Genomic DNA, 24,984 nt, shown 5'->3' on the forward strand with positions numbered 1-24,984 from the left:
GGGAGCCCAGATGTTGTTTATTTCCTTTGGTCATCGGTGACATGTGTCCCCAACTGCCAGGCAAGGATCAGAAGACGCACTGCCCAGGGCTCTCTGCATGCCCCCCCACCCCCACCACGGTTCTGATCATCCCCAGGGACAGAGCAGGACTCAGGTCAAGGACTGGTCCTCCTCAGGTTGCATGGCCTTGGGGCAAGGGGCAGCCGTCTCTCTCCATCCCCATCCTTGGCACCCCCCAGGGAGGCCTCCAGGACAGCTGTGTTAAATCCTCAGTCAACCATGACACATGATGTTCTCATGCAAGGCACACTTCCCTGGACACACCCCAATTAAGAAGAAACTCCACCCCCCCAAAAAAATGTTGACATCAAAATAAAAAGTTCTGCACCGATTGCCCAAGCAAGCCCCGAATCACAGACCCCCACAGACGCGTGGCAGGTGGCGATGGTAAGAATCCTGAGCCTCTCGTTGGTGTCCGGCCTGCTCAGGTCCTCACAATTGGAAGGTCAGCCAGTACGATGCTTGTTTAACAGGTGGGAAAACTGAAGCTCAGAGAGGTTAAGGTACAAGTTCAAGGTCACACAGGCAAGAATAAGGGGTAGAGCTGGGATGTGAACCCACACAGCCCAGTTCTTAACCCTACTCCACTCGAGTGTGGTCCCAGGTTCTACAGCACCAGCAGCTCTTGGGAACCTGTAGGCATTACACTTCCTCAAGGCCAGCCTCACCCCACCGAATCACCAGCCAGCGGAGTTTTAACAAGTCCAAGGTGAATCTGGCGCATGCCCCCATGTTTGAGAACCCCTGCTCCACATTGCCTCCTAACACCAGTGACTGAAGTGGGTGTGAGATGAACGGAGGCTCCAAGATGATAATACAGGGCAGCTGACCTTTGCCCTCAGTGTCAGGGGTCATTAAAGGGGATGGGGGGCAGCCTGGTGAGCCTGTACCCTGTCTGTGAAATTTCAATCAATTATTGCCTTATGGGAATGCAGGCCCAATGTTGGTAGATCCTCTGATTCTTTCCAGAGAGGTCCAAATTCTGGCTTTCTATATGAAATCTGGGTTTTCTTTATTTTTATTTATTTATTTATTTATTTATTTATTTATTTATTAATGTTAGCAGTCTATCCAAATGAGGGGTTTTGTTTGTTTCTTTTTTGTTTTTTGTTGTTGGTTTATTTGGTTGTTGGTTTTTTGTTTTTTGGTTTTTTTTTTTAAGTATGGGGCTGCATTTCTCAACGTGGGTATTAAGGATTTTTCAGAGACAGACACAATGTGGGCTGCTGAGGAGGTGAACCTGTCTGGGAGAACATGTAATCTTCAGGGTCTTAGATGTCACCCTGGGCCTTTTGACGCCTTCCAGGAAAGCTCTGCAGGCTGAAAGGGGGTGGGAGGCATGATATTGCAGAGATGACCCCGAAGCCACTCGAAATTCCCAAATAAAAGAAAAATGGAGATTCCTTGCAAACCTCAAGCCATTGACTCTTATTGCAATGAAGTTGCCTGGGGTTGTTCTCAGGCTGTGGGTCACCCTGAGGTTGGGAACCATTGTTGGAAGACCCAGGTCACTCCCTGATCCCAACAGAAAGGATAAACCTGCCCTTCACCCAAGACCAAAGCTGCCTCCTTGTGTCTGCCTGAAGACCATCGCCTCGGACCTTCTGTCCACCAACACCTCTGGCCTCTGTTTGCTCACCTGTGAAAGGGAGGAGGGTCCAAGTGTGGACTGACCAAGTGTGGGCAGGCAAGGAACTTGAACTTAAATTTATAAAGAAGTACCTACTGTGTGCCGGGCACTTGCTGGTTTGTTTGCACACATCTCATATCCAGGCCCATGAGGGGAGGAATTGCTGCGACAGGTTTTTAGATGGGGAAACTGAGGTCCACAGAGATGAGGGTATTTGTCCAAGGTCATTCTATGAATGGTGGAGCCAGGACTGGTATACCGTGGTATACCGTGATAGACACGGTATATCAGGGGCCTGCTTTGTGCTAGGCTCAAAGCCAAGAGTTTTCCAGGAACTGTCTCCTTTAATTACAACAACCCTGCAAGTTAAGCCTTATTACCCCCCGCTTTTGCACTAGAGTAACTGAGCCCAGAGAGCTAAAGCACTTTGCCCGCGATCACACAGCTCTGCCCCAGAGCTCATAACTATAGAACCCCTCGGAGTGGACGTGACGCAGTGATATTGGTTGGATGCGTGGGTGAATGAATGAATGGATTGCTCAGCCCCGGGCTAACTCATGCTCTCAGAGTTGTTATAAGCCTGCCTCCCTTTGGAAACCGCAAAGCTTGATGTGATCCATTCCACTATCATATTTTTGGGAAAAGATGAAGTGACTCAGATGTCATTCCAAACCCATCCAACTGCTGGAGTGAAACAGGCCCATGTATTTGAGGCCTGGTATTTTGAGTAGGGGAGGATGGTCATGATCATGGGAGACCACTGATATAGAAATCGCGTGGGGTTCCATCTCTTCTGATGTCCCCTGCAAACCCAAGGTATTGCAAGGAGAGCTCTAATGCTTTCCTTTAGAAGTGTGCATCTAAGCTGGGAGAGGCCAGTGATGAAGGCCAGGAGACGGTTGGGGTATACAAGAAGCCCATTGGGGAGCCACAGTAAGCAGGCTGGGGGGCTGGGGCTCCAGGCCCCTTGGCCTGGAGGGAACTGGAACCTGGACTTACATCATGGTAAGAAACTCTGTCTTTTGGGACCCAAAAGGTTTCTAATAGCTTTATTCTGTCTGCATCTGATGTGTTTCTTTCTCTCTTTGCTTCTGTATATTAGGAGTCTAGTTGCAAGTGACAGGAAACCTACTGTAGAGTGGCTTGAGAAAAGAAGAGAATTTATGGACCCTCGCAGGGGGGCGTCCAGGTGCACACATAATCTCTTGGCTCTGCTGCTGCCTTGTGGCCTCTATTCTCACCTCCCACCCACCTGCGGGACTCTCTCCCACCCTGCAGTGCCCACCAACCCTGGTCTACATCTTCCCCAATCCAAATAGAGTGGAAAAGAAAATGCACACATGTGCATGCATACACACATGCCTGTCAACCACCCCCCACCCCAAAATCTGAAGACTAGCTCTTGCTGAGACATGTGCCTAGGTTTGAACCAGCCACCAGAGTCAAGGGGACCTGTGATGAAGTGTATCTGGCTGGAGAGTCTCTCCATGAACCTCCAAGTCAGAGAGTGCGGACGGATGGGGTCTCTATGAGCACAGAGGGGGTCGACAGATGCTAGTGGCCACAAAAGCTTCTCATACATGGGCATTAGCCTGCCTTCCTGCAAGTGTCCTTAGATCAAGAGCCCAACACAGACCATTGTCTGTTGGCCCAGAGTCAAAATTCCCAAGAAAGATGGTCTTATTTGTTCAGCCAGAAAGAGCAGTCAGTCCCTACTTCAGTCTGTGTGGCATTGACCAAGGGACAGCGTCATGCAATTCAAGCATGGTTTCCACATCTGGTTGTCAGGGAAAGGAGTTCGTGAGCAGGGAAGACCTATCCAAAATGCCTATTACATTTATTTTGGACTTATTATAATGCACATTCCTGGGCCTAAACCAGATGCTTTATGAGCCTCCCTGAGAATTCTTAGGCTCAGTCAAGTTTAAGAACTATCACATTTGGGTCTTTCTAAAGAAGCATTGTACAAATGCTAGTTGTCATCACTTATGATTCATAGAATTATCGTTCAATTCTCTACACCCGTGACCTTGGGGAGGAGAAATAGCATTGCCCTGTCCAACAAGTTGCAGAGATGTGATGAAAAGCAAGAGGCCATCAGAGTTCTAAGTCAGGCGTGCCATTATAGTACAGAGCCCCTAGGGGGCGCCCTAGCCCACCACCAGGACCAAGGACGCCGCAGGACGCAGAGCTAACTTCAAAAACCTGAAAGAAGGGTTGAGTTCTGTCCCATGCCTGCACACCCATGTGTACACACACACACACACACACACACACACACACACACACCATCCGAGGTCACGGAAGGGTCCTTATCAGGTTCTGTCTTCTGCATGTGGAAATGTCACTCTAGAAAAATGCTGTAGCTCTAGTTGCTGTTTGGCTGTCTAAGCTTGAGGAAGTCTCCACCCCTTGTGGCCTCAGAATCCCCGTGCACCTGCAGGGGTCAGACTGAAGAATTCCTAAGTTCTTCCCAGAGACCAGTTAGAAAGAGTTTACTTTGTCTGCATTACGTTCAGTCCCTCCGGTGGGCTTCAGCCCTCCCAGTGACTGTGAGGTCCTCTGACAGCAGGGGCCATGCGCGGGCCATCCCTGCTGCCCCAGGCTCTGCCTGACATGGAGGAGCCTTGAACAAATGCTCCACGAGGGCAGTAGGGGGCTGGCTGCCCAGGCCCCTGCCTCCACTGATGCTGCAGGACCCTGGGGCCCCGTGGTCTCCTCAGCTGCAAAGTGGGCAGAGACACCTGAGTCAGGTGTGAGTCTCTGTCCACGCACTCAGTGTGCAGCGAATGCTATTCTGTTTTTCTGTAACTGAACATAATTTCTACTTGGAACTCCTGTTCTGCCGGGAGGCAGAGATCACCTCAAGCCAAATGAGGGTCCCTTTGCCCTGTGTTGTGGGGCCACATCTCAGGTCCAGTGGGATGACATAGCACTGAGGCACTAAGGAGAGGTACCCTGTTCTCACTGACGTCACCCTGTGCCCACCCGTGAGGCTGAAGACCCCACAGCATCAGTCATTCTCATGCAGTCCTCAGGATCTGATAGAAAGGTCCAATGGCCTAAGCAAGAGGGGTGACACTTTCGCCCCTCTCCTATACAAGTAGACAGCCCTGGGTTAGCATGGCCACACCATGGCCTCTCTGCCAAGTCCCTCTGTCCCCGGCATCCGCCCTGGCTCTGGCTTCCAAGTCCACAATCCCACCCGCAGAGGAAGAAGGGGAGGAGAAAAGAGTCACCCTTCTTTAAAGGTCATTCCTGGAGTGTGGACAGGACACTCCCACTTGAAGCCCATTGGTCACAACTTAGACCCTGCCCCATATACCTCTGCAAAGGAGCCTGGGAAATGTAGTCTTCATTCTTGGAAGACATAACTTTGGCTAAACATAAGGTTCCCTTACTGAGGAGAGAAAGGACCTGGAGGCATAAGTAGCACAGGGCTCGAAGGTGCAGGTCTCTGCTGCTCTCAGAACTTCTGTCACCTCCTGCCCAAGATCTCAGCTGGAGAATGGGCCAGGGCTTGGGGAAGGAAACCGGGAGGGGTAGGAGTAGAAGGTAGTCCTCTTTCCTTACCTATCCCTCCCCAATGCACAGACACAATAGAGACTAAACACTTCTAAATATATTTTTATTGTAAAGTATTTTGAAATTACAGTCAAGAATAAAAAAACACAATGATCATTTGTATACCTGCCGGCCACTTGTTGCAAATCTTCCCATCTTAATATTTGCTTCAGATGTGAAGAAATGAACTATTAGAGATTCAAGAGGAGTCCCTGGCCTTCTTCCTGAATCCCTTTTCTCACCCACATCCTGAATTCAGTGTTTATTAACCCTTTATGTCTTTCACTCTTGATACAAATTTAAGTATCACACATGTCCAAGAATATTGTTCTGCAGGGTTTCAAACTCTACACAAATGGCTTCTTCCTCTGTGATTCATTGTGCAATCTGCGTTTTTGCTGTCCGCCTTGTCTTTGAGAGTATCCATGAGGTCAGCTGCAAACCCTCCCCAGTCACGTATCGTGGGTCATATACGGGACTGCGCCCTAGTGAGCTTATCTCTTCTTTTGATAGTCAGGTTTTGACACCTGTTTGCTATTAAATGATGTCACAGCGAACATCTTGGCTCATGCTTCTTTGGGCACAGACACAAGGGTTTCTCTGTGCTGGTGGTTTGAGAGCATGGCCACGGGTCAGCAACAGCAGTGTCACCTGGAACCTGTTAGAAATGCCAAGTCTCAGTCCCCCCACCTCCGATCTACTCAGTGGGACACTCGGACACTCGGGGTGGAACCCAGCGCTGTGTGTTGCAACAAGACCTGTAGGAGAGGCTGGGACAAGGGTTTGAAAAGCACAGTTCTTGGCGGGGGGGGGGGGGGGGGGGGGGGGGCACAAGCCAAATTGCTGTGCTCAGAAAAGGCACATTCTCAAATTTACTAGATGCTGCTGGACTTTTCTCCAGGGCTTATTTACTCTCCTGTCAGAAGGGAGGGTTTGCCTGTCATTCTTGCCAGCACTCTGTATTATCAGAATTTAAACTGTTTCCCTTGGGATGGGAGGTCTGGGTTCTGTTCGCTTCTCAGCTGATGTTCTCTCTCTGGCCCTGGAGATCCCTCCTATGACACCGCGCACACTCTCTCTCTGCCCTCAGGTCCCTGCGGGGCTACAGCTTTGGAAACACACAAACCTCTACTCTGCTCTTCTGTGGCTGTTTCTCTTCCCAGGGGCATTAGCAAGCCTGCTGGATCAGTCGGGGTTCTCGGGCGTAAGCCACAGCAGTGGGAGATATCAGCAGGTTGTGGGGGGCTCACCAGATCCAGGTAGCTGAGGATCAGGCTTGGAGAAATGACAGGACCCATCCCAGAGTGGGAGGGGGGGAGGCAGAAAAGGCCCAGACTGGTCTGGACAGTGACCCCACATAGCCCCTCACTCTTTTGTCCAGCTCCCAGGACTTGGGGTCATGGGAATGAGTATCTAATTGGTCAATGCCCATCACTGCCAACTTGAAGAAGGGCTGAACTTCCTTGGTTTCTGTTCTGGGGAGGGGGCCCCAGGAATTACCCTTCTCCGGGTCCTCACACAATAGGGAATTCCTCTAAAAGGCAGATGAGGCACGAATAGAAAGGGGGGGGCAGGTAGACCTGGAGAGTCAAGAAGGTCCTATGCTGGGTGGCTGTGGGCTCAAGGGGAGTCAAAGTATGTAACTGGTTTATTAAACAGTCTGACCTTGATGGGGTATAAATGCAGAACAGTTTCACATGTCCCCAGTTGCCCCTAAGAAGCTGCTCGGTCCTTCGCGGACTCTCCCCACCTCCTACCTCCAGTGGTTTCCCTGCTGCCTCTCGCTGAGACATTTGCCAGGAACCACCCTGCTTGGGTGAGGCCACAGCCTCCCCAAAGTCTGGCTACTTCTAAGGGGCTCTCACCACTGAGAAGCCCTCCAGGCTTGCCGTGAAGGATGCACAGGTTCTTCGGCGGCTGCCTCTTCTCTCAGCTCTGCCCATCTCTCTCCTGGCCTCTTTACTCCGCTCAGAGAGACACAGGAAGGAGAGGGTTGGCAGAGCTGTGACAGAATTGAATGCCCAACAGGGGCATACGAAGCTGGCCACCCCTTGTTGCAGGCACCCCATTTCTGGGAGGGGCACCTTGCCCCTCTTCTCACTTGGTTTCGGGGGTTGGGAACAGAGGGAAAGTCACAGCCCCCCACCCCAGGCTGACAAATCCCAACTCTCTAAGTGGTCAGCTTATCAGGTAACGATCAGGAAAGCAGAGACCCCCTGTGAGCCTTGGAGAGGCTTCCTTTCTAGAGTATTCTCTGCCTCCTTCCCAGCTTTGGGTCCTGGCTGACTCTGGGGCAACAAATTTTCCTTCCCTCAACTCACTACACTTGATGATGCTGGGAGTATTTGATGATGGTGACAGGGAGGAAGGGAGTCTTGTTCAGAAACACAGGAAACGCAGGAGGACGAGGGTGTCCCCCACCCCCACATGCATGCGCACCCCACACACACTAGAGGACAAAGGTCTCCCCTACCCCCACCTGCATGCGCACCCTCCACACACTGATAAACACACACTATTCCCATAAAGGCTAAGTTTGCCTGTGAGTTCTAGAAAACTCCACATAATAGTGGTTTAAATGAAACAGAGATTTTTCTCTCCTGTAAGTCTACACGGGCAGCCCAGGGCTGGTATAGCATGTTCTACCTTCCTTGGGAACCTGGGCTCTTTTTTCTTATATCTCTATCATTACATGATAGCACTTCATGATCCAACGTAGCTGCATGTGTTCCAGCCATCGTGTTCACATTCCACTCACTAGGAAGGGTGAGGGGATAACAAAGGGCATGCCCCTGCCCTTTAAGGCAGCTTCTTAGAAGTTGCACACATTGCTTTAGCTTATACACTGTTGGCCAGATTGGGGTCACATGACCTAGTTGTCTGGGAAATGTTGTGGTTTGTCCGGGTGGCCATGTGTTCAGTTAATATGCCCCATGAGATGGTCCGTGCTGCTCACGTACATGGTTTGACTATTTCTCTCCCACTTTCCCCCACCTTCCTCCCTGGTCTGGCTGGCAGTGGGCACTGGTCCAGGGGGCAACTGCACAGGCTGTGTCATCTGCTCAGAGGAAAATGGCTGCTCCACCTGCCAGCAGAGGCTCTTCCTGTTCATCCGCCGGGAAGGCATCCGCCAGTACGGCAAATGTGTACATGACTGTCCCTCTGGCTACTTCGGCGTCCGTGGCCAGGAGGTCAACAGGTGCAAAAGTACGTGGCTTCCCCCTCGTCCTATGCTAGCGCTGGGTTCCTGAGACCTCTGGCCCACACCCCACCTCTCACCCCAACATGACCGCAAGCAAGCAGTGTGTGCCTAAGCCCAGACTCCAAGATACCAGCTTGGTTTCAGGCTGGCTCAGAAGCCCCAAGCAAGACAGCGCCCTAGCAGCTCTCGGCACTATCTATCTACCTCTATCTACCGTAGCTTGCTGTGTGGCCTTGGGCATGTTACTCCCCTTCTCTGTGCCTAGCTCAAAGGGAAAAAGGAGTCCTAACTCCTACTCTGATTTTCACTGTGACCTGGGATAGATCATGCCCATGTTTGAGCTTTGATGGAAATGCAGCAGAAGTCCTCCATCACAGCCCAGACTTGCTATGTGACTCTAGACCAGTCACTTGCCCTCTCTGAGCCTTGGCTCAAATGAGAAAGGGAATCTTGACCTTTCAATCCAAGGAAGCCCGTTACCTTGGCTGTGGCACCTGCCCCCAGTGAGCCTCAGCGCAGACAAGGAAAGGAGCTCTGGAATGCAGTTCCCGCACAGGTCTGGGCTTCAGAGGAGACCGAATCCTGATCCCAGGGCTACAGAGCTTGGGCTGCTCAAAGGCAGAAGGCCCCCTTCTGCGTGGCCACCCTAACCACTGGTGGCCCTGGCTTTCTTGCAGAATGCGGGGCCACGTGTGAAAGCTGCTTCAGCCAGGACTTCTGCATCCAGTGCAAGAGGCGGTTTCTCCTGTACAAGGGGAAGTGTCTGCCCTCCTGCCCGCTGGGTACCACCGCCCAGCCCAGCACTCGGGAGTGCCAGGGTGAGTGGGGGCCTCCTCGCCCCGCCTCCTTCCCTAAGGGGCTGGTGAGGGCTGTCAGGAGACCAGGAAGAACCACAGGAGAATGTCCTCCCAGGGTGCTGGGAGGCCCAATAGGGGACATCAGACACACACACAGGGACCCTTCTATACATTAGAGCCATCCATTATACATTGAGCACCATTATCACGGCCACCATCACTACCAACATCAGATTCGTTGCTATTACCAGGGGAGGCCCCAGAGTTCACAAGAGCACCGGTTTTAGAATCAGACAAACCTGGGTTCAAATCCTTTTCACGTCTCCCTTCTGCCCCTCCCTGAAGCCTAATCTCCCCACCCCTACTTCAAGCTTCAGGTCAGGATTCTCCTCATCCAGGAAACCTTCCGGGTCCCCCAGGCCCCCAGGACCCACGCCTCTTCCAGGCTCCGGTGGCTGCCTGTGCTTCCCCCATTATGGCCCAAGCACCCTGCCGTCCCAGCCTGACATTTCTCGGTGGTGAACTCCGGGAGTCAGAGCTGGGTCTGTATTGTGCCCGCTGCCGCTCTGCGCCTAGCAAAGCACGAGGCATAGAATAGGGGCTCTGTCCCTACTTGGCAAATGAACACATCAGCATAAGGACCACTGTTCTCAGGTCTGGAGATCTGGTTTCTGGGCCCAAATAGGTCTTAAACACTTGCCATGTTCTGATGCAGATTCCCTTTTGTGTTTCCTTAGCAGGCCCCTTACCTGCTCTAGGCCTTACTGGCCTATTCTGCAAAATAGGGGTATTAACAGCCACCTTGTTTTTTGCCTACCTCTCGGGAACTCTTAATAGAATCAAATGTGAAAAACTATATGTATGTGTGAGTGTGTGTGTGTGTGTGTATTTTAAAATTGTTTCCTGCTAAGAAATTTCTTGGCCCGTGACCTCATTTTTCCTCACAATATCACCGAATAGCTTCTGCCTTCCCCAGCCCATCAGAGGCACATGATCAAGGTCAAAGCGATGTCCTGGCCCTAAGGGCCTCCCAGCAGACCTTCTGGCCTCTTGGCCTACCTGTCCTCCTCCCAGCCTCCCCCCTGCCTCCCCACCAGCTGCCCTCCCTCCCTCGCGTTTGCCAGGCCCCCCAGACTGCATACACCTGCCTGTATCCTTCCTTCTGCTCCACTGGATCACCTCCTCTCCCTCTAGCTCCTCAGTAACCTCCTCCGGGAAGCCCTCCCCTCTAAAGCCCACTGTCACTTCCACTTCTGGCCCAGGTGTGCTTTAGTATGGCGCCCATCCCAGGCCCTCATAAATAGATAGTCAAGTGTCTCCCCTCTGCTCCTGGTGAGAGCTGTTGTCTTCAGGGACCTGGACCGCCCCGACTTTGCCCCTGGATCTCCCTGTCAGCTGATCCAAATTGTCTGTCTGTGTCTCCACCCAACAGAAGAATGTGAGCTGGGCCCTTGGGGGAGCTGGGGCCCCTGTTTGCACAACGGGAAGGCATGCGGCTCGGCCTGGGGTCTGGAGACCCGCGTGCGGGAGGCCGGCCGGGCTGGACGGGAGGAGGCAGCAACCTGCCAGGTGCTCTCCGAGTCAAGGAAATGTCCCATCCAGAGGCCATGCCCAGCAGGTAAGCACCGGGCCGCATTCGGGGCTGCAGCAGGCAGGGCCCCCCCCCCACGGAACCCTGGGGGGCTGGAGACATTGCCTGCCCAAATAGCACCCATAGGGCAACCGGAAAGTCCAAGATTAGCCATACCTTCCTGTGGGTTAAGTCCTGCCCTCCCTGGTATCCTTTCAAAGGCAGGTGGGATCAGTCCCAACTCCCGGAGAGATACGTGCCTGCCTTCATCAGGACTTCTCTGCCCTTGCAGAATGACCACCTCCCTTTTAATAGCAAGGATTTCAGAACGCCCTCTTTATGACTCCAAAGTTCATGGATAATGTGATCTCCTTGCACGGGTCATTAAAAAAAAAAAAAAAAATCAGTTGATGCCCTGTCATATAGAAGAGAAATAAAAGAAATTCTCCCACGTGGTCACACTTGGGCTCAACACAACTTGCGAACACCTAGAGGAGTCAGGGCAAACGTCAGAGCTCCCGTCCGGGCACTGAGATGCGACTTCCCAAGAGGGGACCAGCTCTTAGTAAAGCCCAAGTAAGCCCTCTGATCTCTAAACGGGCCCCACGCCGCCGGCAGCCTCGGGCCATTCAAGCAACGCGCGAGTGTTCAAAATCAAGTGGATGGAAGGGCTTCCCCGGGCTGGGCGGCGAGGGGCTCAGACACAATGCCCTGTGCTCTCGGTGCAGGGAGGAACCCCAGCCAGAAGAAGGGGCGGAGAGACCGGCGCCCGCGCAAGGACAGGAGGCAGGACCGCACGCTGGACGTGAGGCCCCGCCCACCGGCCTGAGGAGTTCCCGGGGCTTGCCGCCCGCGGCCCCCACCCACCCACCCACCCTCCCGCAGCCTGCAGCCCTCCAACCCCCACACCGCCACCCCCTCCTGCTGCGGCCGCTGGGACCGCATCCTTCTCTCTCCCCACCCTTCCCTTCCTCCCCGCGTCCTGCCTTTCCAGCTCTTCTTCATTTCTGCTCTTCCTTCCGTTTCTCCTCCCTCCTGTCCTTTTCCCTTCTCTTTAATCTCTTATCTGTCTGCCTTTCTTTTCCTAGTCTCCTGTTTTCTTTCCTGTTCTTCCCTGTGTCCTGCTCTCTCTACTTCTTAAAGAAAGCAGACGTCTTTCTCTAGGCCTTTCCCCTGACCCTGTTGGGACCCCTGTTCGCAGAGAAGGGGTGTCCAAGGGCGGGGCCCAGGCCGCCGTCCAGGTAGGCTGTGCGAGTCCTTAGGGCCCTGCTTCTGCTCCAGAGGAGACCCCAGAACCCAGGGCTGCCAGTGCCCCCTGCTCAGGCCAATCCCTGGAGGCCATCTCCACAGCCCTTGGTCACCGGCTCCTGTGGGAACCCCTAGGAAGAGGCTCTGGGGGCTCCCCATTCCCTGTGTGGACACAGATGGGGCCTCCGGTTGGACAGCCAGCCCTGAGCCTGCCTGACAGAGTTTGCCCTTGGTGCTCCATGACTGCCCTCCCTCATGGTTCCCTGCCCCCTTCTTCCCAAACTGACCATATTCCCTTGTCCTTTGGGGGTCCAAGCACTGCTTCCGACAGGACTGTCATCCCTGGGGGAACCACGGGCCCAGCCCAGAAGAGGCCATCGAAGCCAAAAGGAACTTTGAGATTATCCAAGCTGCTCGGTTCCCCACCCTGGTGCTGCCTACCCCTTGTACCCAGGGGAAACTGAGGCCCAAGGAGGGACTTGCCCAAGGTCACCCAGGAAACCCAGGTGCTAGGCTTTCTACTTATTGGCTGCCCAGCGCAGCACACCCACAGGAAACTTTGGGGGCCTTTGGGGAGGTGATGAAAGAAGGAGCAAGGGAAGGGTCAGGAGGGAGGGAAGACTCCTCCATCCCCCAAGCCCCCAGGGACCCCTGAGCACTTGCATTTCACTGGGACACCCCCCACCACACCAGGTGAGAAGAACATCGGGGAGTCTCAAATAAGACTTAGCTCAGAAGACAGTTTGTTCTCACTGCCTGTCATTCCAGCATCACAGTACCTAGCCCCTCCTCGTTGGTCTCCCTGAGTCCCCAGGAAGGGGTGCTCCCAATTTGCCTTGGCACGGTCATGCCAAGGCTGGCCTGAACTCAGAAGGTCCCAGCAGCTAGAAGCATTGGGAACCTGAGGCCCAAGGGGCCCCGGGGTGGTCTGGGGAAGGGGGGCCGGTCCGCAGGCTGGAAGAGAGGTTAAAGGTGATGAGGTAGCACACCCCCCACCCCCCAAGAAGTGCCTACCCTCAGGCTTCCCTCTCTCTGGCATAATCCCTTGATCCTCCCCCACCCACACACACACACCCCTGCCAGGCCCACCCTCATAGCTGCTGCCCTTCCTCGCCTGGCCAGACCACCAGCTTCTCCTGCAAAAGTTTGTGCCTCTGAAATGCTCTATTGTTGTTGTTTCAAGACCCCAACTTTTTTTTTTTTTTAATAAAGAGAAAAGAAAAAAGAAATTTGCAAGTGCTTCTTGGGCATGGGGAGGGTGTTACAAAACCAGGACACTGATGAGTTTGGAATAAGTGAATCTCAACCATGTGGGGTGGCTTTCCCTGGAATGCTCAGGGCTCTGAGGATGAAGGGAGGGCTGGGGACGAAGGGGGCACTGAAAGAAGAGGAGGGACCCTCAGCCCTCACAGCCAGGGTCCTCTCAAGAAAGGAACTTAGCCACAGGCTGATGACAGCAGCGCTGTGCTCCCCACCCAAGGCTTCTCGGCCCCATGAATCACAGATGTGGCCTCAGGAAACCATCTGTGCCCTGGATGACATGTCCACGGGGCCAGGGACACCCAGGAGGTGTGACCTTCCCAAGGAGCCATCTGAATAGTGATCTCACTGCTGGTGAGAGTGGCCTCTCAAACCCTGAGGGCTGGGGTTTGAGTCCCAGCCTAGCACCAGCTATCTGCTGGCTCTAGGCCAAGTCCCGTTTTACTTCTGGACCTCAGGCCTCCACCACCACCCCCAGTTTGATGGATGGCATGACTAGATTATATCCATTGCCCAAATCTGGGTGGTCCAACAGCATCCCTGGGGCGCTTGTCAAAAATTCAGATTTCAGCGTCCTACCCCAGGCCTACTAATTGTGAACAAGTTTGGGGGCAGATAGGGAGTGCTAACTACTCATTCCAGGACCAGCTCAGTGGAGACGATAGCTCTCTTAGGAGCCTTGCAGTGGCAGTGCTCAGTGTTATGCCCCAATAATGGGTCCGTGATTAAAGGAGCGAGACTGATATAAAGCGAAGGTCAAGCAAAGCTTTACTTCATGCCAAGCATCAAGAATCTAACCAAACAGGGGCGCCTGGGTAGCTCAGTGGGTTAAAGCCCCTGCCTTTGGCTCAGGTCATGATCTCAGGGTCCTGGGATGGAGCCCCGCGTCGGGCTCTCAGCTCAGCGGGGACCCTGCTTCCCTCTATCTCTCTGTCTGTCTGTCTCTCTCTGCCTATTTGTGATCTCTGTCAAATAAATAAATAAAATCTTAAAAAAAAAAAAAAATCTGACCAAACGTTCCAGGCTGCACCTCTTACAAGAGAGGGCAACCCTTCTCTGTTTCACAGACTAGCTTTTAAGGGCAAAGGCCATGAGGTCAGGCCTGGCCACGCACAGGTGGCCAATGAGATTGTAACACACACAGGAAACTCCACAGTGATGCCAGCTGACCAATTGAATTACAACTTACCCTAGTAGACATTTGAACCAGCCTATTACACCTGGATTAGGATCAGCGCCAAAAAGGCTCCCAAGGGCGGTGGGGGTGGGGGGCTACTCCTTGGTAGCTAGGGAGACAGTATGCAACCCCCCACAGATCGTGTTTTTCCACCTGGCCTGACCCACCCCTGTATTTGAGCTTTGTTACCTGAGGCTGTTTTCCGGGACTTGTCTCCAAGTAAATCTCCTGGGGGAAGGGGAGCAGGGACAGTTTCTAAAGAGGTTCTTACACTCAGCCCTAAGTCGGAGCATCTGCCTTTCTGCTTCGGACCACCAGCCTCTGCAATCCGATTCTATAGGGTTCCAAATATAGACCTCTTCTCCAGTATGTTTTCTGGTGAGATTTGAATTCTAGGATGCTGGAGGTTCTAACATCCATCATTCTAAGAAATCAAGACGGGAGAGGAAGCTTCCCCTCCTGCAATCCCCAAGCCATGTTCTTTCCCTCAGGGGCCTGGTCCTCTGTTCCCAGAAGAGGGCTGTGGACAAGGTTGTCCCTTTTTTTTTTTTTTAAGTTTTCAAATTAGGAGATTAGTTTCTCGAGGGCCTATAAACTGGATCTCAGACGTTCCCTCCAGCTCCTAAACCTTTCTCACCCAGCCTCTCCCACATTCTCTGGAGGATCAGGCCACCTTACTGAGAAGGAGAGCCTCCCATGTAACTGTCTCTTACAGATGAAGCTCAGAGAGAATCTTTGAAACCGGCCAGGATCACCCAGCCAGAGAGAGACAGAGCGCAGACGGAGGCTTGGGGCTGGCCAGATGCTACTCCAGAGGAAGCAAACACGGCTTGGCGCATGCTGAGAGCTCCCTGCTCAACCCTCCCCCAACCTCCCAACCCGGCTCCAGAGGCCACCACGAGATGGCCCTCTTTCAGGCAGACACCCCACCCCAGAGCTTGCTTGCTCGGTCCCCAGCTCCGCCTGCATGTCCTTCCCACCTCCTGTCCCTAGAGGGCGCTGCCCAGCTAAGAACAGTGCAGCAGCCCGGCTAGTAACCACGCCCTTTTCAGAAATTGGGGGTGGGGTGGGGTGGGGGCGGGGACTTCTGGCTGGCTTCTCACTTCCAGCAGGGTCGGTGGGGGTGGATGACAGGGGGAGGCTGCCTCCCGCCTCAGGCTGATGGTGGCTTCTGCCGAGTGGCTTTTACCGCAAAGAGGCTCCAGGACTCTGGCTCCCCCCTCTCCCAGGCACTGAGGGGACGTGGATTCAAGGGAGGACCCGAGCTCCATATCCCACAGCAGGTCACCCTGACTGCCGCAGTTCCTACCTCCTGCCAAGACATCCCGGGCCCGGGCCTCCAGGGACTCCTGGAGTTGAAGTTCTCCCATTTTCACTTAGAGGAACATTTCAAACGATCCTGTGTGGTCCCTGAGACTCAGGAAATGTGCGTTCTTGTAATAACAAAACAACAGTAATGATCATAATGATTAATAAGAAGAACATCTTAAATGTATTGAGCAGGCTAAGGGCTCTAAGGGCAGTGCCTCATTTCCTTTGCTTCCCTCCGCTCCCTACAGGTCATCTTTCTGGCTTCCTCCTGTCTGCAGGCCTGGTCCCACCGCTCATACCCTGCAGCTTCATGGCAGCTCTGCCTGCAAGCTCACTTACACAAGAGGAGATGGAGGCGCAAGTTAAAGCCATTCAAAATCTTGGGGCGCCTGGGTGGCTCAGTGGGTTAAGGCCTCTGCCTTGGTTGGGCTCCGGTCGTGATCCCAGGGTCCTGGGATCGAGCCCCGCATCGCATCGCAGCTCTCTGCTCAGCAGGGAGGCTGCTTCCCCTTCTCTCTCTGCCTGCCTCTCTGCCTACTTGTGATCTCTATCTGTCAAATAAATAAAATCTTAAAAAAAAAAAAGTCATTCAAAATCCACTGGCCTCGTCTCCTCATCCGTTCAGTAAATATACACATAGGGGCTGCTGGGTGCCTGGAACTGTGCTGGCTGCCAGTGATTAAACACCCAGGTCTTGTCCCAGAGCTTTCTGTCTATACTCAAGTCAATTACAATGGGGCAAGAAGTCCTCCTGCAGATGAGAGGATCTGGGAGCAGGGACAGTTAATCTGTCTCCAGCCTGTGGTGGGGAGTGTTGGAGCCCTCAGGGAGCACTTCCTCCAGGACCAGTTAGGCAGATTGAGAACTTAAAATTGACATTGGATGGGAGGATCCAGCTATAGGAAAGAGCACATGCAAATGCCTGGAGGAGAAGCTGCTCATGGGGGTATCAAGCCCAGAATTTGCAAGCCTCCTACGCTGCCCAACTGGGGACCAGAAGACTCAGCCCTGGGGTCTGCTGCTCCCCCACCTTGCTCTCCGACTCCCAGGTTCACCCATAGTGGTCCATTCAACCGGCCACCCACCACCCACAAGGTGGCACAGACCAGCCAGCCAGACCTGGGGCTGAAGAAGCTGGCTGGGAAGGGGCTGCCAACACCCAGCCTGTCCCACCCCCAACTGCTGTCCTCCTAGCTCACACCCCAGCAGAGAGAAGCTGGCTTCACTCTGCCCTGTCTGAACTCCTGGGCCTCAGAACCCACACATGTAATAAAATGGGTGTTGCTTTATGTTCCTGAGGTTGGAGAGGTTAGTTTCATAGCAATAGACAACTGGACTAGGGATTGATAGTGGAGTCACTCTCCTAGGGCGGAGGGCAGGGAAGAGCCACATAGCAAAGCCACAAATGTCATCTCCACCACTGAGCAGCTCCGAGCCCTTGGCCAAAATCCTGTACGTCTCTGTGTGCCTCAGTTTCCTCATCTGTAAAAGGGGATAAGAAGAGTATCCCTCATGGTGTCTCTGTGAGGTTTAATTCAGTTTTAATAACACTTGAGAGTTAAGACACAGTAACTGCTCAATAACGGTTTTTATTTTAAGATCTATTTCATTTATTCATTCAACAATCATTTCTTAAGCCCTGAGTCTGAGCCCGGAACTGTATAGGGAATTTCACATTACAAACTTATATTCATTCTCCATCTCACCCTCAGAAGTAGATTTTATTATTATTCCTACTTTTAATAGATGGGGAATCCAAGGCTAAGAAAGATAGCAGGAGTGGGAACTCAAAAACCTCACCCTCCACCAGGTGGCCACTTACTGCATGGCCCCCCCACTAGGGGGGCACATCCTATGCCACCCCAGGGAGACCTGCATCCCATGAGAGATGCACCTGCAGCCCCATTGCTCTGGGTTGCTCCCGGACAGCAAAAGAGCTTCATATGGAAAAGGAACTCCAAATGGCCCTTACATGTAGGACAGAAAAGATGGTCCACCTCACTGAAATTAAATGACAATCAAATCACACAGAGTGACCTCGTTTGACCTGCTTGAGTGGCAGAGAGCCAGATTTTGAAACCACAGGGCCTTGGCCGGGCTGTGGGTGAGTTGGTGCTCTCTCCTGCCTTCCTGGGGGAAGAGCACGGCCCAACCTCTAGAGAAGGGAAATTGACGATGTGTATTAAAATGAAAACACTCTCCTCCCCCGCACTCAGCCAGCCACTCCCAGGGATTTATCCTCTGATTAGCCTCACCCGTGTGCAGACCAAGTGTGCGTGCACCCAACTGTTCCCTGTGGCCAGTGGTTTTGATCACAGAGAACTGGAAACATTCCAAACCTCTTCAGGAAACCCCTTTCAGGTATAGTCGCACAGCGCTCCATGGGACGTCATGCAGCTGAGAAGGGGTCCTGAGGAAGGGTTTGATGTAGGACTCTGAGCAATGGCCAAGACGCACGATGAATGGAGAAAAGCAAGTTGCAGAACCATGGGCAGTCTGCGAGAGGGCTAGGATGGCAGCAGGCGGAAGGAGACCTGCTGTCCTCTTTTACTCCTTTTGACCAGTAAGACATGGGAATATCCTACCAAGTTCAAAAAATAAAAATGAAATTCTTTGGAGACATTTTGCAAACGGGACTTTAAATACCCTTAAGAAAGATTCGCATGGCTTTGCATAAACATTTTTCAGAAAGGGTTTTGGAGACACAGGACTGAGCTTGAGGACGGAGCTGGGACCCACTGGGGTGTCCTAGCTGCCAAAGAGCAGGGATCCCGTGAGCTTTCTCCTGTTCATGCAGGTTCCATGTCCACTCCGTATCCAAACCTAGCAGAATGTTCTGCTGAGACATGGTCCAGACACCGAAGCGCAGGAGTGAATTGTGCGCAAGCTCACCAGAATTCCCAGGTCCACAGCAAAATAGGAGATATAGAACACAATGGCCGGCATATCACTTTAGCCTCTGAGAATCCCTTTCTGCAACTGTACATGTGGCCAAAGACAATAGCACCCATTCCCAGGGGTGGTGGAAGATGAAATGGTAGGGGTTGTGGTAGGGTACATAGTAGGGCTTCACGGTGGTAGCTTGTGATACTGTCTTTCCATTCATCCCTTCATTTGCTTATCAATCTCCTTCACTCCAAATCATATTTGTCCTGGGGCTCCTGGGTGGTTCGGTGGGTTAAGCCTCTGCCTTCGGCTCAGGTCATGATCTCAGGGTCCTGGGACTGAACCTCCCATCGGGCTCTCTGCCCCCCCCCCCCCCCTGCCTGCTCTGCTTCTCTGCCTACTTAGGATCTCTCTCTTTCTGTCTTCTCTATCAAATAAAAAAAATCTTCTTTAAAAAAAAATTGTGTCTGTCCTGCAGCATAGATGTTCCTCCTTTAGGAAGCTTTACCTAATTGATTGTCTCTTCCCAGTAGAAGTTCCCTTCTTTGGGCGACTCAGTCCTCCTCCCTCCTCTCACATCCTCTGTTTGATGCCCTGGAGATTGGCCTGGGTGCTGTAACTCTTTTGGCCAGGAGAGGGCAGCACTATCCAAGAAGCTGGAGGAGACAGGCTCACAGCGAGATAGCGGGACTCCTACCTCTGAAGCCCTACTGTGTGCCAGGTACCACTGGGAGCCCTCCACTTACTTTACCCCACTGGAGGAAGGCCCTACACTGGTTGCCTTTTACTATCCCCATCCCCTTTTTATCTCCTTTTCCCTTTTTTAAATTTTTTGTAAGACTGTGGCTGCCTAGAGAGTTGAGTTATTCATTCTCAAGTCAGGTAAACCTCTCTTGTTTTATTTAATTTTTCTCTTGATGCCCCTGCTCTTCCCCCTCCCCTTCCTGCCCAGGTATCCACTCTCACAAGTCCATTCTGTATCCTTTCGTGTGCATGAATCCTTGGATTTGCGTGTTCTTATTTACAGAAATGGATTTGTGCCAGAGTCCCTCCTGTCTCCTTCCCCCTCGCATCCACCTGCTGTTTCTTAGATCCAGTTGTATTGCTTCTGCGCCCGCTTCCCCTGGCGTTAGACATAGCTCCTTTCCTCAGCTGTGTCGCGGTCATCATTGCCTCTTTGGGCCCCCTCCCGGGCCTGCCCGAGAATTTCTCTGGGCTACACACGCAGGGCGATGGTGGCTGGACCACTGGTAGCTTCCTTCTTACCGTCCCTGGGTCCTGCACCAGTCCTAACATCCAGCAGAACATAGAATTCCTGTCTGCCACATCCTCGCTAACCCCACAAAGCTCCAGGCTATCTCTTTTTTTTTTTAAGATTTTATTTATTTATTTGACAGACAGAGATCACAAGTAGGCAGAGAAAGAGAGAGAGAGGAGGAAGCAGGCTCCCCGCTGAGCAGAGAGCCCGATGCGGGACTCGATCCCAGGACCCTGAGATCATGACCTGAGCCGAAGGCAGAGGCTCAACCCCCTGAGCCACCCAGGTGCCCCAGGCTATCTCATTTGTGCCAGACCAACTGGTGCAAGAAAAGGAGGTCTGCCTCTTCACTGTGAACTCCCATGTCTCTGATGACCGCTGAGGGTATAGGAGCATTGATTCCCACTTCTGTTTGTGACGTTCTCCCCCATGTTACCATGCTACCACGGCAGCTCAGGCCCAGGGGTAAGAGGTGGAGCCCCTGACCTTGGCCTGCCCCTCTAACAACAACAATAATGCATTCATTTTTGACTCAGTTAATGACTTTGCTGTTTCCTTCATGATCTCAGGGGCCTGTGGTCAAGGGCAGTGGCTTAGTTAACCCAACAACATGCAAGAGAATCTCACGAGGACCTGGGAACCTGTATAAAGGGGGCTTGGGAAGGGTGGGTCTCATTGCTAGATGAGCCAGGGCAGGTAGGAGGCATAAGGAGGAATCAGGATGGCCAAGCTGCCCAGTGACATTGATGAATGCAGAGCAGGAAGCAGGAGGCAAGGACATACCAGGAACAAGGATCTGGAGGGCATCTTGCCCTGTGTCAGGACTGGTACAAGCTAGATGTTTCTCCACTCCTAGAATAAAATCCATACTCCTCATGGCCACAGAGTCCTTGCCAATTTAGCCCCTGTTCCTTCTCTGACCTTGTCTCCTGACCTGTCCTCCTTGCCCACTCCAGCTCCACTGGCCTCATCTGTTTCTGAAAGTTGCCAATCTCATTCGGGCCTCAGGGCCTTTGCACTTGCTATCCTAACCCTCCGCCCAGAATGCTCTCCCTCTAGATCTGGATCTCCACATGGCTTCCTCCTTCTTTTCTTTCTTTCTTTTTCTCTCTTTCTTTTTCTTTCTTTCTTTCTTTCTTTCTTTCTTTCTTTCTGTTTTAGATTTTATTTATTTATTTATTTATTTATTTGGCAGAGAGTGAAAAAGAGTAAAAGCAGGGGGAGCAGCAGAGGGAGAGGGAGAAGCAGGGTCCCCAACCTGAGCTGAAGGCAGCCAGCTTAACCAACTGAGCCCCCCAGGCACCCACTTCCTTCTCTAAGTCTTAGTTCAAATGTTACCTTTTCACAGAGGCTTCCCAGACGATCTTATCTCAATAGCCTGTGCCCAGCCCCAAGGCATTCTCTGCTTTAGTTAGTGAATGTTTCAATCTTTCTTTGTAGCCTTAATTGTGATTTAAAATGCTCTCATTTAGATAAGGGGGTCATCCAGCTGAGACATCTGTCTCCCCTTTGATCACCAGCATTGTTGATTCAGCTGACCTGACTGCCTTGGCCAGTGTCCCCTATCTCCCACGTGTCCCTCCAGAAGGGGCGTCTTGCTGGGTCTAAGAGGACGACCCTCCCCAAAGGAGGAAGCCCATTCTTCCCTCAGGGGCACAGAGGAGCTGCACTCCACTGCTGGAAGCTCCAAACAAGCTCTTGAGGTCCATTTGTAAGCGAAGGTAAGCTAGTCAAGCTTCCAGGACACAACTTAATGAGACTCTGCGTGTGGCAGTCTGCCTTTCTAAAAGGGAAAAACATAGCATAAAACAAAATGATCTCGTCTAAGTCTTGACCTCTTTATGACTAACCCCCTTACCTGTGACTATCTTCCACACCAGACTCTGCACGGGGGCCACATCTGCACGGAGCACGGCCAGCCCCCGCCCCCTACCTCCAAGAGCAGCCAGTGCATGGTAGAGAGCCAATCAAGATTCATGGAATGAATGAAAGAGGGAAGGAAGGAAGAAAGGAAGGCATCAAGGGGTACCAAATCCATCACTATCTGAGTGCTTCCTCTGTGCCAGGCACTGTTCCCTCCCCAGATAGCCTTGTAGAGAAGGAATTGTCAGTGTGTCCATTTTACAGAGGAGACAACTGAGGCACAGAGAGATTCCATCCCTTGCCTGAGGTCACACAGCTCCGGGAGCTTGGGTTTTAACCTGCGCGGTTTAGCAGTCTCTTGTGCTGTCCATTCCACATTAGGAAGGCCCCTTGCCCCAACTAGCTCCCTATCCACCCTGTCACCCTATATCTCTGCCCTTTGCCAGCGGGATTTCCCATCTTCAAGCAGAAGAGCCACTCATCCTGAATCCTGTGACCAGTTGCAAAGACTCTTCATCTTGAATACCTCCTAGTCTTTCCTTCTCAAAGGCCATAAGGGAATTTGGTGGGGGGTGATGAGAATGTCCTATAACTCGTTCCAGTTGGTGGTGCCATTGGAGGATTTATTTGTCTAGGCTCATCCAACTGTACAGTTAAACTGTGTATTTCACTGTATATAAATTACACTTTTGTTACAAAATACCTTCTACAATCTCTCTCCATCTGCTCCTGACACTAGAGTGACAGATATTGGGGACAGTCTACTAAATACCATCCCCCACTTCTGCCTTGCTAACTGAACACAATTTTCTTCTTGTCTTTCCCAGATACTCACTTTCCCAGCCTCCAGTGTAGCCACTAGTGGCCATCTGATATAATTCTGGCCAATGAGGCCTCAGTGGAGGTCTGCCGAAGAGGAAGTAGATGGAATTATTCTTTCCTGCCTCACTTAATTCCTGCCTTAAGTGTAGATGTAATGTCTGGCACTGCAGCAGCCATCTTATATCCATGAGGTGACAAGTTTGAGGGAAAGACCAAGAGAGTAAAGCTGTCAGCCCTGACTTTGTTGCACTGCTGAAACTTTACCAGTTGCCACTCACCTCCAACCCTCCATTACATGTGGAAAATAAGCCCCTGATTATTTAAGACTCTGTTAAGTGGGGAATGATTTGACTGTAAGCACTGAAAAACCCAAATTCATAAAGGCGTCAACAAATAAGCAAGATGAATATGCATGCAGCACACACATGTATGGTCATGCCAATTGTCCAATGTTTACAAATTATTCCCCTGCAAATAATGGTTTACTTTTCACATATAATATTAAAGTCTGGAGGTAGGTGGCAGCTGATATTGGTTCCGTGATCCAGTTATGTCAGGAACATGATTCTGTTGAACTTCTCCTCATGGTTGCAAGATGGCTGCCTCTGTGCACACATTCAAGGCAGGAAGAAAGAGGCAACAGAAGAAAGAGGCTACATATGTGCCAAGAAAGCTCTCCCAGAAGACTCCCTGCTCCTTCCCATCTCTCTTGTCCCCTACCCTCGGTTCACACACATAGCAGACTTCTGTTGGCATTTCATTATCCAGAATTAATTACCGCTCCAGCTGGGAGGTAGCCAGTGGGAATGGGAGTTGGGCTGACCTCAAGGGACAAACACTTTATCCCCTGGTCAGAGACCCAGCTTAAAATGCAGGGCGACTAGGTGGCTCGGTCAGTTAAGTGTTCTGACTTTTGATCTCAGCTCAGATCTTGATCTCAAAGTCATGAGTTCTGGCCCTATGCTGGGCTCCATGCTGGGATGTGGAGCCTACTTTAAAAAAAAAAAAAAAAGAAAAGAAAAGCAGGTCCCAACTAGAAGAAATACTGATAGGAGGAGGGGTGTGAAACTTCACACTAAGGAGTCAATAAAGGACTGGTAATAGACCTTTGTTTCCTTTGAGGCAACATCCCTGGACTTGAGAACACGAGGACTTCCTTTTTGGGTCTGAGCCAGTTTCAAAGGGGCTGCCACCAGACTTTCCCGATAGCCCCTCCTCCTGACCCCCAAATATTCTTCCTCCTCTTTCTCCTGTCATTGTTGCAGACATCACTGTGCATTGGCTACTTGATACACATTATCCTGAATCATCTCAACCACTTGGGGAGGTTGAGGTTATGGCCTCATTCTTCTAATGAGGAAATTGTCTGCACGTGAGGGACCCATAGTTGCAGAGTGTGTAAACCATCTCCCAGGGCTCCCCGATCCTGACCACACCCCTCACCCCCTTCACACAGCTGTGCTCCCCACCTGAAGCCTCCTTCTTCTCCTCTTCACCCGGTGAACCCAACCACCTTAGAGGTTTCTGCTCTGGCTCTGCCTCCTCCTGGAAGACTTCCTTGACAGCCCCCAGGCAGACCAGGTGCCTCTTCCATGAGCTCTGTGCCAACATGACTGTTGGTCCTGACTCTGTGTGTGTCTTGCCCAGATCAGAGCCCTGTGAGGCCCAGGCCTAGATCTGACTCATCTCTGGGTCTCTGGGTCCCCAGTGCCCAGTCACACTCTGACACAGGGTGGGACCTAGCCACTGCTGAAGGGATGAATGAATGACCCCAAGGCACCTCTGGGTGGGAGTGAGATCCGGTATTACCTGGCAAGCAGCAGCCACTGCCCTCAAGGCCCCAGTAGACAGTCCCCAGTCTGGTCACTGAGCCCCATCCCCCAACCCCCTCCTGGTCCTTCAAAGCATAGCCCTCACTCTCACACTAGGAGGGTGGACAAAGGAACCCATACAGCCTCTACCTCTGTGGGGCATTCAGAATAGTCATCATATTTACACACAGATATTTGGTTTTCTTAAATATAAGGCTTATTTAAATAGAATTTACTACAGTAGAAAAACCCATCCCTCTGAGATGTAAAGCTGATTGTGTTTTGACAAATGTATACAGTTGACCTGGAACAACTTGGGGTTTAAGGCACCGAGGCTGGTGCAGAAAAAAAAAGTCTCCTTGGGGCGCCTGGGTGGCTCAGTGGGTTAAGCCGCTGCCTTCAGCTCAGGTCATGGTCTCAGTGTCCTGGGATCGAGCCCCGCATCGGGCTCTTTGCTCAGCGGGAGCCTGCTTCTCTCTCTCTCTCTGCCTGACTCTCCGCCTACTTGTGATCTCTCTCTCTGTC

At 52.0% G+C, this 24,984-nt stretch overlaps 1 protein-coding gene across 1 annotated transcript in view; it reads left to right on the forward strand.

The window, feature by feature from the left end:
* Nucleotides 1–11,652, forward strand: part of RSPO4 (R-spondin 4) — a 29,372-nt gene extending 17,720 nt beyond the window's left edge. The window contains exons 2-5 of the mRNA XM_059407676.1: nucleotides 8,273–8,461; nucleotides 9,134–9,274; nucleotides 10,686–10,871; nucleotides 11,552–11,652. Coding sequence (XP_059263659.1) covers nucleotides 8,273–8,461; nucleotides 9,134–9,274; nucleotides 10,686–10,871; nucleotides 11,552–11,652 — 617 coding nt within the window. The remainder of the gene's footprint in view (nucleotides 1–8,272; nucleotides 8,462–9,133; nucleotides 9,275–10,685; nucleotides 10,872–11,551) is intronic.
* The last annotated feature ends 13,332 nt before the right edge of the window (nucleotides 11,653–24,984 follow it).

This window comes from Mustela nigripes, chromosome 7 (genome assembly GCF_022355385.1).
Source record: "Mustela nigripes isolate SB6536 chromosome 7, MUSNIG.SB6536, whole genome shotgun sequence".
Taxonomy (NCBI): Eukaryota; Metazoa; Chordata; class Mammalia; order Carnivora; family Mustelidae; genus Mustela; species Mustela nigripes.